Source organism: Parastagonospora nodorum (assembly GCF_000146915.1).
Source record: "Parastagonospora nodorum SN15 chromosome Unknown scaffold_4, whole genome shotgun sequence".
NCBI lineage: Eukaryota > Fungi > Ascomycota > Dothideomycetes > Pleosporales > Phaeosphaeriaceae > Parastagonospora > Parastagonospora nodorum.
The window spans coordinates 660,040-673,610 of NW_001884552.1; the positions used below are offsets into that span (position 1 = coordinate 660,040).

Here is a 13,571-nt window from a genome sequence, read left to right on the forward strand (position 1 = left end):
GCGTTCCGACGCGTCTCAGGCGCGCACGTGACCGAACTTAAAGACTGGCAGGCGCAGCCCCGCACTTGTCCGAGTCAGGCGTGCTAACAGCTGCATACGTAATTGGCTTGGACCCTCGATCTAGATAGAGCGCAGCTAGCCATTCACCGTTCAAGACACCACGCTTCATATACAGCACACAGGCACCATGGCAGATAATGAGAATGCGACGCGCGCACCGGAGAGTGATGCGCAAGAACAACCTGCTGCTGATCCAGCGGTAGAGCAAAGTGTGTTCCCAGGAGACACCAGAGCGCAAGAAGGACCGACAATGGGTGTAAGCATTTGCTTGCTGTGAATAGGCAGCATACTTACTCGTATAGGACCATTGTACAACGGACCGCCCAGCACCCACTGGCGAGAAACCATCCGGCGAAATCTCTAAAGTTGGCGGCATAGACTGCTACATCACCAAACCGACCGACTACCCACACTCACCGTCGAAGCTCCTGCTCCTGCTGACTGGCGGAACGGGATACCAGTCCACGAACAACCAGCTGCAAGCGGACAAATATGCTTCAGAAGGCTATCTCGTTGTCATGCCCGACCAATTCGACAACGACCCGGCACCGAACTCGGTCGATATGGCAGAAGTCAAACAAGACACGTCATGGCTAGAAAGCATAAAGCTGAAGACTGCCGAGGGAATCAAGAGCTTCATGATTGACATGTGGCTTGCGAGGCATACGCCTGAGAAGGTACTGCCATTGCTGCACAAAGTAGTCGAGGGCGCGAAGGAAGAATTCGCCGACGCGGTTGCGAATGGAGGTGGCATCTACGGCGTCGGATACTGCTTTGGAGCCAAGTACATTCTGATCCTGGCCGGAGAGAACTCAGATCCTTTCACGACTCCAGGACAATCGAATGACGAGGAGACAGGTCCTGTTAAGAAGGAGCCGGTCCTCAAGGCTGGGGCTATCGCGCATGGAACAATGGTCACATTGGAGGACCTCGAAGGCGTCAAAGCGCCTGTATACATCGCAGCTGTAAAGGACGACCCGTTGTTCTCCGAAGAAGAGGTTCTGACGCCTGGGCGACGGACGATGGAGAAGAACAAGGTCGAGCACGAGGTTCAAGTCTTCCCAGACGTACCACATGGCTTTGCAGTGCTGGGAGACTATGATGACCCCAAGATCAAGCAGTCACAAACACAGGCGTTTGGGCAGATGTTGGGCTGGATCCAAGGTCATTGAACAGTGCGGTACATGCTATGGCGTTGAGCGGTATTTTTGGTTCAGAATGATGTAGGTATACCATATTAAACGGCAAAATGACTACACGAACAACTTCACCTTGAAGATTCTCACAACTCCTCGATGACCGAGGTATCTAAGAACTTCTCCAGATCATTCCTCGGAATAACTGCCCTCTTATCCTGCACAGCCAGGTACTTGTCTTCCTCAACAAGATACTCAATCAACTCACCACCCCACGTCCCACTCCACTTATGATCTCCCCAAACCTTTTCCAGGACCGGCTCGTCGACTTTGACCGCCTTACTAACAAACCCATACACACCACTTTCCTTCGGCGTATGCGTGAAGACATTCAGGGTCTTGTTCAACGCGCGAACAAACTCGACGATATCTTTCCTCTTCGTGGGATCATTCAGCGCATCCGTCGTCGAATAAAGCGAGTAAATCTCGCGATAGATTGACGCGTTCTGAAAGATGACAGCATCTGACCCCAATGCTTCAGCACCGAGTTCAACAGCGGGTTCCCAGACACCAAAGGCGTCTATAGTACCGGCTTTGAGCTGCGCAGGGAAAGTGTCGCTAGTACATGGCACTCTCATGCATACCTGACCATTAGACGTGGTGTAATCATTGTCTTTGATGCCGACGCTGGTGAGCATGTTGTGTATAAAGACAACCGCACTTGTGCCGCGAATGGTTCCGATTTTCTTGCCCTTGAGGTCGGAGAGGTTGGTGATGCCTTTGCGCTTGTCGGCGACGATGCGATATGACACTTCGCAGATGATGTAAATGAGGCGGAGGTTGCGGTGATTCGCGTATGACTTGAGGCCCTGGGTTTCGGCGTTGGCGGCAAGATCGAAAGTCTTGGGATTGGCAGCGAGATCGGCAACAGCTCCGGCTACAAGAGTCGCATTTGTGCTGCCGTTGTAAAAGTGTTTGATGGCGTAGGGTTGGGGAGTGTGCTCGATCCAATTTAGGTTTGAAGCGATGCGAAGGGAGCAGCCAATTTGAAGCAATGCAAGGACCATGAAAACATCTCGAAGACTGAACTGCATTGTGAATGACGGGCTACTTCAGCAGAGTCGCAGTACCGTGCCTTTTGTGAATATATATGCAATGAAGTTTTGCATCCTCCAGGCCGAACTTGCTTGCAGATATCCTGCAACATACGTGACCTTCGGTTTGCAAGGGACATGATGCTTCTGTAAAGTGCGGAAGACATGCATGAACACCTTGTATGATTGAACCCTCTGGACACGATGCAACACCAGGTTCGATATTGTAGCTACCATGATTACCGACAGAGCACCCTGACCCTGGTTTCGGAAGAATCAAAGATGACGCAAATGTCCCGGTAACGCATGCCTTTGTATCTGCCGCCACATGAACTCGTCAGCTGGCGATATCCAGTTGCTATAAGCGCTTCCCATTCAAGTGCCGTGTGTTTCGGTTCGCTAAAAGTACTGTGCCGCAATTTATTCCCGATATATGCCAAGGGCCACTCTGTGATGCTTTAGCGACAGTGACCAGCACTATACAGATCTTTATCGTGTGTGATGAGCCGGTACATGCGACCGAGCCGACCACAATTGGCGGTGATGCTTCCCGTCAGTTCGGAAACTCTTTCTACTGTTTCTGCGCCGATAGTGCTCGTAGTGACCCAGGGATCATATCAACTCCACATCGCCTGTGCCAGATCCGACTGCCCACTGTCTGACTGCGCTCCACCGGACAACCCAGACGTCCCCTCTCTTCATTTCAAAACGTCGATCAGTGCCCTCGACATATATGTCTCCAACGTCTCGCAATGCTCTTACAAACACAGCTTTGTCCTCGTCTGGCTTATCTATCATGCTAATGCCACCCGTTGTGTCATCGAGTCGTTGTAGCGAAGCTGGAAACTGGCTGAGGAACGAGGACGAGTAGTGCGTCGACAGTAACGAGTGATGTGATGTGAGGTACTGATATTCCGAAGCCGAGAGAAGTGGCTGTAGTGTATCTACTGAAGCATTATGGAGTGACTGAATGTGTAGAGGGTGTAAGTCAATCTGCCAGAAATATGCATTAGCATGCCACTCCCGACATTCGACATCGTGACTGCGTACCTTTTTAATTCTTGCTCTCAGGAAGCTCCGTACCAAGAACTTGAATCGTTCAAGTTCTGTCTGTATGATGATCAATTTGAAGTTTGTCTTTGGGTCCATGTTGCCCGTCTGGTCCTCGACTAGTTCAATCTGGCTGCGCTATTAGCATCCGCCTCATTTTACCTAATATCCTCCGTGACGCACCTGTTTTCGTATCCTGTCCAGGACTCTGTTCATAAGTTCACTCGGCCAGGGCAAGATTTCGGGCGCGACGCGCTCGGCAACCCAGCATCGTGTCAATTCTTGCAGATCGCGCGTTTCTCGGGGCGTTGAGTCGACCGCAACCTCGGCAAGCAGATCGTCAATGTTCATTATGTATCAGGATATCGACGAGTGTGAGTGAAGAGATGCAGCGCTATGCGTGACCATGCATGTAGCCGTGCTAGAACGCGGCGGGACTGCAAAAGAGTGGGATGTGCGGGGCATAGCCTAGCGCGTCCTGGTCGCGACTTCCTCACTGTTTACACACCAGCAGGACTCGAGACACCCAAGATGTTGGGCTCGTATCGACGGTTCAGCACTGATGGCACAGCATATAAGGCAAAACATCATGGAGTATTCTTTGTATTTCCTAACAGACGATGAACAAACTCTTCAAGCCGTCTCCGTCACTCGTATTACGACGAAGTACCCGTCAATTACCTCCTCAATTTTCCTGCAGGCCCATAACTAAACACTCGGAAGTGACCACCTGATACATGCCCTGGCCTGCAGAGAATGGAAGCGACAAGTGAATAAGTACATCGAACAGAAGCAGAAGCCCGAAAACGGCGAGTAGGTGACGCATACGCCGAACGCTGAGCCGAAACCGAAGAGCAATGATCAATCTGTTTGCGGGAGGATGTGTACCGAATAAGGTCGAGCATTTTGTAATAGGGAAGGTTGTCGTATTGTTGATGGTGTGTCAAGGCACGTAGGCCTATGGTATGTGGTTGCGTGATGATTCTTAGATTGTCCCGAGAACATGTGAGAGCATTGTTTCAGCTCTTCAGGGTCGTAGAACATCCGGGTTGGGATGAATGACAAAGGAAATGAAAGCTCGCGAGGCAGCGGTCTTCTGCTGCAACTACGCTTGCTGAAAGCAAATGGGTATCCAGCAAGCCCTCTCGAGAAGTAGTAAAACATGTCCGGGCCACTTGCACCGCGACATAGGGTATAGAAATCAAACAAAGATGGAGACCAGAGGTCAAGGCTGCTTTTCCGCGCCCAAGAAGTCCAAGATGTAGGCAGAAGATCGCTCGAACGCCCTGGGTGCAGTGAAAAACGCTAAAAACGCCAATGCTGTGGGATTCCAATGCAGCAGTCATGATAACGCCGTGAGTCCAATCGCCGTGAGGTAAGTGAGTATCGTAAAGAAATCGTTCGCCAGCTCGCAAGGTCAATAGGATGCCATGCGACGCGAGGCGCCTATTCGTCCTGTGTTGAATGCATCATCGCCGAGCATGAAGATGCCTCCACTTTTTGACCGGCCGACTGCAGTAGGGCTGTCTTCCATCTGGCAAGACTGCTGCCCGAATGCAAATGTCTGCGCGCGGCTAAGCTTTGTGCGTTGACGGAGCTTGTTCAAACCACGTTCGCAAGACTGCTCGTGTTCCTTAGCATCCATGCGGAGGTAATTCTGCGGGAAGCAACGAGTGGAGTGTGCATGGTAGAAAGAGCTGTAGCCACCGTCAAGGATGTACACTTCAGGGAACGACAAGAGAGGGTAGCGGTGAGCATTCTCCTTGCGGTCCTGTGACCGTACGAATTTAGCCCTAGAGGACGTTAGCCAGGAGTCGAGACGTTGGGAGAGTAGAAGCTTACATGAGGGGGGCACGATGTGCAGAGTATTCACAGTGCAAGATCAGTAGAGTCTTCTCACTTGTTGGAGCCTGGAAAAGACGCTCGGCAAGCTTCTCTTTATCACAGAAGTTCAATGCGCCCTCAATGTGGCCACCCTTGTACTCATACTCAAAGCGACAATCAATGATGACCTTGTGGTTATAGTGTTGGTCATACTCTCCATCGAGAACTTGAACCAGTGTGGAGTGGGAAATGCGTGGTAAGCTCTCAGCCTCGGTGGGCATAAAGTGAGGAAGCTTGAGCGAGGGGGTATCATCGACATCCATAACAGACTGAAGACCACTCGGCTGGTAGTTCTCCTGATCCTGCTTCGCGTTCATCACGTCACCAGGGTGTTCAAACATGCTCAGAGAACGGCGAAATTTGCTCGGTCGAGTCCGCGAGGGAGGCCCAGCAGGCTTGCGAATAGCAGCGAGAGGGGATCCGTTGGCACGAGAGGCAGCACTTGAGTTGAGGTTGAAAGCTTTAGGTTTCGATGCAAAGAGCGAACCATTGGAGCCGGGGCGGCGTTCCTGTGGCGGTGAGGCAGTGAAGCACTCGTCTAACGACAATGATGAGGCGTTGGACAAGCTGTCAACCCCGGCACCAAACTGGAAGGGAGGCAGCGGGTTGTTGTTCTCCTGTTGCTTGAAGGATACTGTGTTAGTGGAGTAGTTCTTGGTGCGGGAAAGAGATGGTCTCAGAAGGATAGACTTTCGTCGACTACAGTGTGTCAGCAAGCGAATAGTTGGCCAACGCGTGTGGTACTCACTCGGCAGCAGACAGGGGCCGGGGAACCTCGAGCATCGCGGTGGGGAACTTTGGTGGAGTGGGCAGGTCGCAAGGCGAAAGCATTTCGTCGTCGTCTGTGCTCGGTGTGGTCTCTGGGGATGGGGACGGCAGCGGGATGGAGCGCTCGTTGAAGCTGAATGGGGCTTTGTGAGGCAGAGGAGAGATATCCATGGAGTCAGGGACGAAGCAGGGCGACGAGGAGGGAATTGGCGGAGTAGTCACGCCTTCCCATCGGACGGGCGGGGTCGTGGCTCCCTCTGCTGCTGCGCGTGTTAGCCCTGAGCTGGAACAAAGACGTGTCAATGGCACAGCCGCGTACCTTGAGAGTCGATCTGGTGAAACAGGTTTGATGTGAAGAGCGAGCGGCGCGGCGTGGCGAACTGAGGGCTAGAGCAAAGATAATTAGCGTGTGGGTCGGGTATTTCCTAAGCAAGGGAGGTGGTACCTCTGGTCGACGTGCAGGTTCGAGGACATGTCGGCGGCGAGGCTCGCCGTTGGCGACGAACCGCGGCCCATGGGCTGCAAAGCGAAGTAGTCCATGCTCGGCTTCTTCATGCTCATGTCCCGGAAGTTGAAGCTCTTCGGTCCCAAACTGTGTGCTCCAAACAAAGGCTTCGAGGGTAGATCGCGACGGTAGCCCCAGGGACCAGGGATTGGCGGTGGGTGCATGGCGGCGAGCGGCGAGGACATCTCCATGATGGGTGCTGTATAATGTGTGAGGGTTCTACCTGGTCGTGCTGGGCAACGGAGGCGATAGCGAGCGTTTGCGGGCCGTCGTCTCTACTCAATGGCGACGAGCGGAGGGCGGAGGGCGGGACACAGGGACTGGCGGCCGGTATGCAGCCGATAAGCATACAATGACTAGAAAACTAATTCCAATCTGAAGATGCTCGCTGTAGATGGCGGTGCAGCACGCGCTGTCGAGGAATGGCCGGGTAGAGGTGGTGTACCGTCTCGGTCTCCAAAGCGGCTGAGGTTTGGCAGGTCCAGGGATAGTGAATGTCGGTCGCGACTGCCGTGGTCAGATATCCAAGCAAAGGTATCCAAGTAGAGTCACCGACTTCCTGTACCTCCAGCCAACTTGGAGAGGGAATTGAGCCTTCTTGGGGGCGAGAAGGATAGAAGAGAAGAGAGCAAGGCGAGGTCATCCAGCTGGATTTGAGGCTGCTGAGCCTGGTTCTCTGTTGCTAGGGTGAAGACGCACGGGTGGTTAGGCTAGGTCTGAGCGCCTGGGTTACTTGCTTGCTTAAGCGCGCGAACACTGGTTACGCCCAGTCAGATGCGTGCCCTGGCATGGCTGTGCGGGACGAGATGGAGCCAGTCGAGTTTGCTGCTTCAAGCGCAGGTCTGATGCATGCTACGCTGATCGTACGTCTGTGATTGATTCCCCAATTGCCCGCAGCACGCCGCCGTGGTCACTCTGGCTGCAGCCCTGGAGGCTGTGTACGTGCAGCTCATAGTACCTGCATCCTGTGTAAACACAGGTTCGCAGCTCATTGATCTGCCGCGGCACAACACTCGCCATCACACATTTCCTGCTTCACAAGGCCGAGTTGCATGAGGCTATCCAAGCACGCTTGTCTATCCTCTCGTTGCTACGTAAGGCCACAAACGCACAGACTTCACGTTTCTGCAAGCATTTGCCTGTTCCTTGTCCAGCGCCGTGAAACGAACCACTGCCATCCCCGCTGCTGAGGTCGCACAATTCTCTCCGACCTTTCTAGCCTTGCGCAACCTGTGTCCGTTTCCTAGGGATACCGCGAACACAAAGGTGGTAGCGACAACAGAATGCAGGCGAACCAGGCCGTGCATCACCCATGCAAAGAGCCTCACAGAAGGTGGATTCTATTATTTGCGACACTACCTGCGCTATTCCCACACGGCCAACGCGAGCCCTTTCGTCATCACAACATGTCTTCCACTTGGCGTCGCGATGTAAGATGCAGGTTGCGCATCTCAATTGGCCCGCAGCCTCGAGTCTGAAGCAGCCATGCTGTCTCATTGGGCGAGCGGAAGACTGCCACCGATGAATTCGTGCAGTTCCAGTTAAAGCCGAATACGCAAGCGCCTCTCTCTGAGCTGATTACGGCCCGTTCGCCCTCAGCAACCAAACCGCTAATCCGCTTGTGGCGCTGTGGAACCGGCATGTCCTCTCTCCTCGGGTGGAGCGTCGCCTAGGGTGTGTTCGCGATCGAGGTGCGGCTCTCCAAATCGCGATGGAGACCTCTCCAGACGTCATAACCAATACAACTCAGACAGCCAGACTTCCAAGTTTCCTGGTTTGCAAATGCACAACTAGTAGTTGGCAGATTTGGCCGACAAGCACGAGCAAACAAACAACTCTGCAAATTGCGCAGTTCAGCTGGCCGCGAGCACGATGGCGGAAGCCCCGGTGAGCGATAGGCGGTTCGAGAACGCACCCTCATATGGAAGCTGGACAAACCGGCATGCACAAAACCTTCACAAACGGCACAGGGCGTTTTGGACCCCACCATTCGACCGGTGACCCCTCCTGTCAGCGGGTACTTGAGGGCCAAGCACCGGCGCTTCTAAAGGTCCCTGGAATTGTCGCGTGCTGCCATGGTGACAGCAGTACACAAACAACCTAAAGTGTCCCGTGACCTTCCACCATACCCCAGATCGCGAAGTTTCAGACCCTAGGTTCTGCGGGTGACTGAGGATTTTTAGACTCAATCAGGCGTCCTCATCGTGGGTTTCGACCATTTTGTGCATGCACAGCACTCTATCCGCCAGTCCGATCTCACGCGTGGTTGGCGAGAGCTGTAACGGCCGCTGTATGAGTGGACCCGAGGCAAACATACAGCTTGAAGAAAAAATCATGGCGGCGTTGACTAGCATTCGGAACACAGCTATCATGGAGCCTTGCATGAGGTCACGTCACTCAAGGAGCACTGCCAGTGATTTTACTGATCTAACGTGCCTCGCGCGAAGCACACAATTCCGAGTACCTCTCAGTCTGACTGAACAGCCAACGAACTACTCTAGGGCGCGAGGTTAATTTGCGTCCCTTGCTTTTGCTATCACTTTTAAGGCTTTGCCGCAAGCTCGAGGGCGGAGAAGGTTTCCTCCAACTGATGGTTCTGCTCTTGATCAAGGTTCGTGTGCCGTAATGGAGTTCCTCGGGCCCAGCGGCAAGGTTTCGGCTGATGGCGTAAGCCATGGGTTTGAGCGAGAGTGCTGATCAGGGTCGCTACCAGAATTGGACATGGGTGCAAAACACCTAGACCAGAAAGATAACGGTGGGTGTCTGCAAACGGACTGCAACGCGCTGAGTGGCGTGGCCCACGATATGTATTGAGAAGTTCTCTCCCGTTGTACACTATAGGCCGATCCATTCAAGAAAAGATTGAGTCTGACTTTGCCAAGTATATTGATTATGACCTCAAGGCCCTTGATATTCCGGTTTCAGAGAAGTATAATTAGGTCCGCTCACACTGCTGAGGCGGTCATTCCAGAATGCCGCAATGGATGTGACCAGGCTCGGGTCATCAACCAGAGAAGAGATCGGCTATCTAGGCGTCATCAACCATTCTAAAGAAGAAAGTTGACAATTCCTGCAGCACTAAGATCCATCTCATCGCAGCCTGCGGGGCTCATCTATCTCCATAACAATCGCTAGAGACCCAGACGACCCATCAAACTCGGCATGTTTTCAAAGATGACCTCGAGATATTGGGTCATTCCGTGCAAGCTACGGAGCAGATTTTAACGTCTTGCAGTGACTATTTTGAAACTAGTGACACACACCTCTCTCCCTGAGAAACAAATGCGGAGTACCCATTTCGGCAAGTGAAAAGTCAAAGTCTTACTCGAACGGTGGAACGTAGTCGTGAGAATGGAAGTGGAGTTGGAATGGGGAGATGCCGGGTCGGCAAAATGATCCGCCGTCCAGATTAGGCCGAAACAGGCATGGTGCAGAAATTTTATTGAAGGTTCACGTAACCCTTGACCAAAGACCTCGCCAGCAACGACACCAGCAGACAGTTGCCACAGAGATGGGAGACAAAAACTATCGGAAGAGGACACGCGACCCTGTTCAGAGCGATCAAAAAAACGAAGCCCCTGTAAAACGCCGCAGACAGCTTAGTGAGGAACAAATTAAGCTCTCCAAACTCTACGATGATTTGGCAGCCGAATCGGATGATGTGCGTTTCGACGCCGCAAAAGAGCTCATTCTGAAGTTCTCGCCTGGCAACCAGCCGGCTGCCAAAGATGTCGAAACTGCCTTGGGTCGCCTCATCAAAGGTCTCTGCAGCCAGCGGAAAGCGGCGCGTGTTGGCTTTTCACTCACTCTCACTGAGCTTCTTCGAGAGATATTCGGCCAGAGAGAAATTACAATCGAGGGCTTAGATCTTGACGTGGCCTCACTTATCAAACTTGTTGAGGAGAAAACCAAGGTTGAGGGCAATGTACCCGGAAGAGTAAGTGCTGCGGTTGCAATTCGCATTCTCATGACTTACATCTCCTAGGAGAGACGTGATCACCTCATTGGCAAGCTCTTTGGCTACAAGGCTGTTCTGCAGTCTTCCATTGTGATCGAGCCGGAACTTTCCATGGTATGCTGGAACAAGCTTCTGGACCACATCTACGGAATGGCACGCGATGTTCCCTGGCTACGCGAAGAATGTGGCATGGTTCTCGTGGAAGCGGCGAAGAGTCTGCGAGGTCGGAAAGAGTATGAGGAATGCGCAAAAGAGATGATTGGTCGCCTCAGCGCCTTTAAACTCACCTCGATACCCGAAGCGGTGGCTATCTGGTTGACTGTGCAGGTAGACTATGGGGATGTACTACCGGACGGTGTATGGCATAGTAAAGACCCATTGTCGAAGAAAGAGCGTCCTCGGTTAGCCAAGATCTTGAAAGAGAACTATCAAGGCGCGCAAGAGGATGGCAGTGGAGAGCCTGTCAAATCAGGCGTAGCGAGTCCTAATCCTACGTTTGCGTGGAATCTGGTTCTCTCGGAGATCTTGCGTAGAGATGGGCAGATCACGGGCGCGAAACAGGAGTCTTCTAAGACAGAGTTTCCTCAGTTCTGGATTGACACAGTAGACAGTGAGTACGCAATGCTTTTCTTGGGAAACATCAACTCACAAACCATAGGTAACCTCTTCGCTTCAACCTCATCCCACGAGCGCAAGGCATGGGGCTTTAAGCTACTGAGCAGCATGATTATTCAGGTCCCGGAAAGCGCCCTCCCGTCTTTATTTAGTCCCAATCTCATGCGAACACTCATCAACCAGAGCAAGAAGGAAGACAGGTTTCTTCACTCTGCAGCGTTGGCTGCTCTCAATTCGATACAGGCGAAAATTCAGCATGAGCCCAAATCCGCCCTACCAATTTTCGTCGCCCTTTCTTCGAAGCATGGAAGCATTGACTTTGATAAGATCACGAAGACAAAGACTCTTGAGCAGATTCTATCTGTGGCCGAAGACGACGTCCTGAAGAAGATCGTACGCCACCTGAATTCACTGATTCTGCGGCCCGAGACCGAGGAGCAGGCGATTGCTGATAGTCGCCGCCAAAACATTGCGGACTTGCTCTTGAACACGATCAAGCACTACAGGCGTTATGAAGAGGCCTCTGATGATCTTGCTGAGAAAGACGGTTGGCTTTACAAGACTCTAGAAGTCTTTGTCGAGTATGCCTACTTTGTCCCCAGCCAAAGCGCAAAGACTAGCAAAGTGCCTCTTCCTGCGTTGAGCGACCGAACCCGGCAAATATTCCAAGAACGTCTCTCTTCTTGCTTGACAAAGCTACTTAGCGTTGATGTAGGCTCACGCTCAACCTTCGCTCTCACAATCGTGGGCATGATTCGATCCAAGAATGCATCATCCAAGTCTTTGGATTTGGCTTTCAAAGCAGATGAATCGGTTACCAAGACACTGGAAAAGGCCTCCCAAACCTTGGATGCTATCTCTGCAAAGGTATGTGTGTCATACACTCTAAACTTTTCAGCTACTTACCCGTTCTCAGGGCTCGATCGCTGGAAACAAGATGGCAGCCGAAGGGTTCATCCTCCTGTACTCCCTGACACTTCTTCAAGTTTACAATGGTGAAGGCGACGCCGTCATGATGCTTGATGACCTCGACGTCTCGCGCAAGTCAATGCTTAAGAAAGCAAAGGGCACTGCTGAAGAAGGCTCAGATGTGTTTGTGGAGATTGTCCTGAGCTTTTTAGGAAACCCTCGTACGCTGTTCCGCAAAATTGGTGAAGAAGCCTTGTCTATCTTTGCATCCGAGATAACTGCAGAGGGCTTGAGCTCGCTGACAGACATCCTGGATACGGAGGAAAACGTGGAGGGACAGAAGGAGCTCTTCAACAATCAAGAAGACGAAAACGAGGAAGACGACGGATCTAGCGATGATTCAGAGGCGGACTCGGATGTCGAAATGGTTGATGGCGAAGACGAGGGGTCAGAAAAGGACGAATCCGAGGACTCAGACGATACTAGTGACGAGGATGCCAGCGGTAGTGACGACGGAAGTGAAGACGATGCGGAACTGACCCAGTTCAACAACTTGCTGGCCATGACGCTGCAGACCTCGAAACCCGACGTCGATGGCGAAGCTGCTGAAGACACCTCGGACGAATCAGACATGGATGACGAGCAAATGATGGCTCTCGACCCTCATCTCAGTCAAATCTTCAAGCAAAGAAGCCAGGTCACAAGCAAGAAGAAGGATAGAGAAGACGCTAAACAGAATGTCGTCCAGTTCAAAGCGAAGGTCTTGGACCTCCTCGCGATATACTTGGAGAAGCAGTACTCCAACCCACTTACTCTCAACGTCCTACTGCCGATTGTCCGCCGCACAAGGGCGAGCGCGAATAAGCAGCTTGCGGAGAAGGCATCGAAGATGCTCAAGACGTTCTTCGACTCTCGCAACAAGCATAAGGCGCCACTACCAAAGCCGGACGATTTGGATTCTGTCTGGGACGTTCTGAAAGAGATTCACGAGGAGGCCAAGTTGGGTGGTGGTGCGAAGATCCACGCCGATGCGTGTAGTAGCGCCAGCTTACACGTTGTCAAGATACTCATTGGACTAGATAAGGAGCATTATGCCGGTGTAGTGGATGTCTATGCGGCGACTCAGAAAGAGTGGTTCATGAACAAGAAATCACCTCTGCAGCCTATGTTGTTCACGGCTTTCCAGAATTGGTCGCTCAATGCAAGGCAGCAGGGAAGATAGGAGGGTAGTTCGGGTGAGAGTGAGACATTTGTAATAACAGAAGCGCAAGATACCCGCTTGATAGCAATGTAAATAACATGAATGAGCGACGAAATTGAAGGAGACGCGGAGAAATTTTGCCGGTTTTGTGCCAGACACAGATTTGGATTGGCCAGAATGTTGACAAGTCATTAGACTTCCAAGCAAGGACAAAGTTTCTCGATCATTGAAATCATAACAGCAGAGGATCTCAGTCCACTCAAGCTAGAAGTGTGTTGTTTCATCAACCTATCTGAGCCGCGGTTCGATTTAGCTGCCCAGTCCGTTATGTCATTTGCCCCGCCAAAAGCTACTGCAGGAACGAACCAAGCAATCAGCACGCGCTCACTTG

The 13,571-nt window shown here is 52.2% G+C and overlaps 8 protein-coding genes across 8 annotated transcripts; 5 read left to right on the top strand and 3 right to left on the bottom strand.

Annotated features, from left to right (window-relative positions):
- Positions 1-187: 187 nt before the first annotated feature.
- On the top strand, positions 188-1,232 carry SNOG_02876 (hypothetical protein; the record flags this gene model as incomplete). The annotated part of the gene is made up of 2 exons (XM_001793417.1): positions 188-316; positions 363-1,232. 2 exons carry the CDS (start codon positions 188-190, stop codon positions 1,230-1,232), a joined length of 999 nt encoding a protein of 332 aa, XP_001793469.1.
- A 110-nt stretch (positions 1,233-1,342) lies between these two features.
- Positions 1,343-2,290, bottom strand: SNOG_02877 (hypothetical protein; the record flags this gene model as incomplete). Its single annotated transcript, XM_001793418.1, has 1 exon — positions 1,343-2,290. The coding sequence occupies one exon, from the start codon at positions 2,288-2,290 to the stop codon at positions 1,343-1,345; it is 948 nt and encodes a 315-aa protein (XP_001793470.1).
- A 612-nt stretch (positions 2,291-2,902) lies between these two features.
- On the bottom strand, positions 2,903-3,691 carry SNOG_02878 (hypothetical protein; the record flags this gene model as incomplete). The annotated part of the gene is made up of 3 exons (XM_001793419.1): positions 2,903-3,223; positions 3,341-3,469; positions 3,524-3,691. 3 exons carry the CDS (start codon positions 3,689-3,691, stop codon positions 2,903-2,905), a joined length of 618 nt encoding a protein of 205 aa, XP_001793471.1.
- Positions 3,692-3,929: 238 nt separating this feature from the next.
- SNOG_02879 (hypothetical protein) lies at positions 3,930-4,157 on the top strand (the record flags this gene model as incomplete). The annotated part of the gene is made up of 2 exons (XM_001793420.1): positions 3,930-4,006; positions 4,064-4,157. The coding sequence occupies 2 exons, from the start codon at positions 3,930-3,932 to the stop codon at positions 4,155-4,157; spliced, it is 171 nt and encodes a 56-aa protein (XP_001793472.1).
- Positions 4,158-4,757: 600 nt separating this feature from the next.
- Positions 4,758-6,688, bottom strand: SNOG_02880 (hypothetical protein; the record flags this gene model as incomplete). Its single annotated transcript, XM_001793421.1, has 5 exons — positions 4,758-5,133; positions 5,183-5,923; positions 5,973-6,252; positions 6,312-6,379; positions 6,438-6,688. 5 exons carry the CDS (start codon positions 6,686-6,688, stop codon positions 4,758-4,760), a joined length of 1,716 nt encoding a protein of 571 aa, XP_001793473.1.
- A 597-nt stretch (positions 6,689-7,285) lies between these two features.
- On the top strand, positions 7,286-7,659 carry SNOG_02881 (hypothetical protein; the record flags this gene model as incomplete). The annotated part of the gene is made up of 2 exons (XM_001793422.1): positions 7,286-7,360; positions 7,477-7,659. 2 exons carry the CDS (start codon positions 7,286-7,288, stop codon positions 7,657-7,659), a joined length of 258 nt encoding a protein of 85 aa, XP_001793474.1.
- Positions 7,660-9,122: 1,463 nt separating this feature from the next.
- SNOG_02882 (hypothetical protein) lies at positions 9,123-9,436 on the top strand (the record flags this gene model as incomplete). Its single annotated transcript, XM_001793423.1, has 2 exons — positions 9,123-9,164; positions 9,380-9,436. The coding sequence occupies 2 exons, from the start codon at positions 9,123-9,125 to the stop codon at positions 9,434-9,436; spliced, it is 99 nt and encodes a 32-aa protein (XP_001793475.1).
- Positions 9,437-10,008: 572 nt separating this feature from the next.
- On the top strand, positions 10,009-13,298 carry SNOG_02883 (hypothetical protein; the record flags this gene model as incomplete). The annotated part of the gene is made up of 3 exons (XM_001793424.1): positions 10,009-10,434; positions 10,483-11,937; positions 11,987-13,298. 3 exons carry the CDS (start codon positions 10,009-10,011, stop codon positions 13,199-13,201), a joined length of 3,096 nt encoding a protein of 1,031 aa, XP_001793476.1. The 3' UTR covers positions 13,202-13,298.
- Positions 13,299-13,571: the final 273 nt, after the last annotated feature.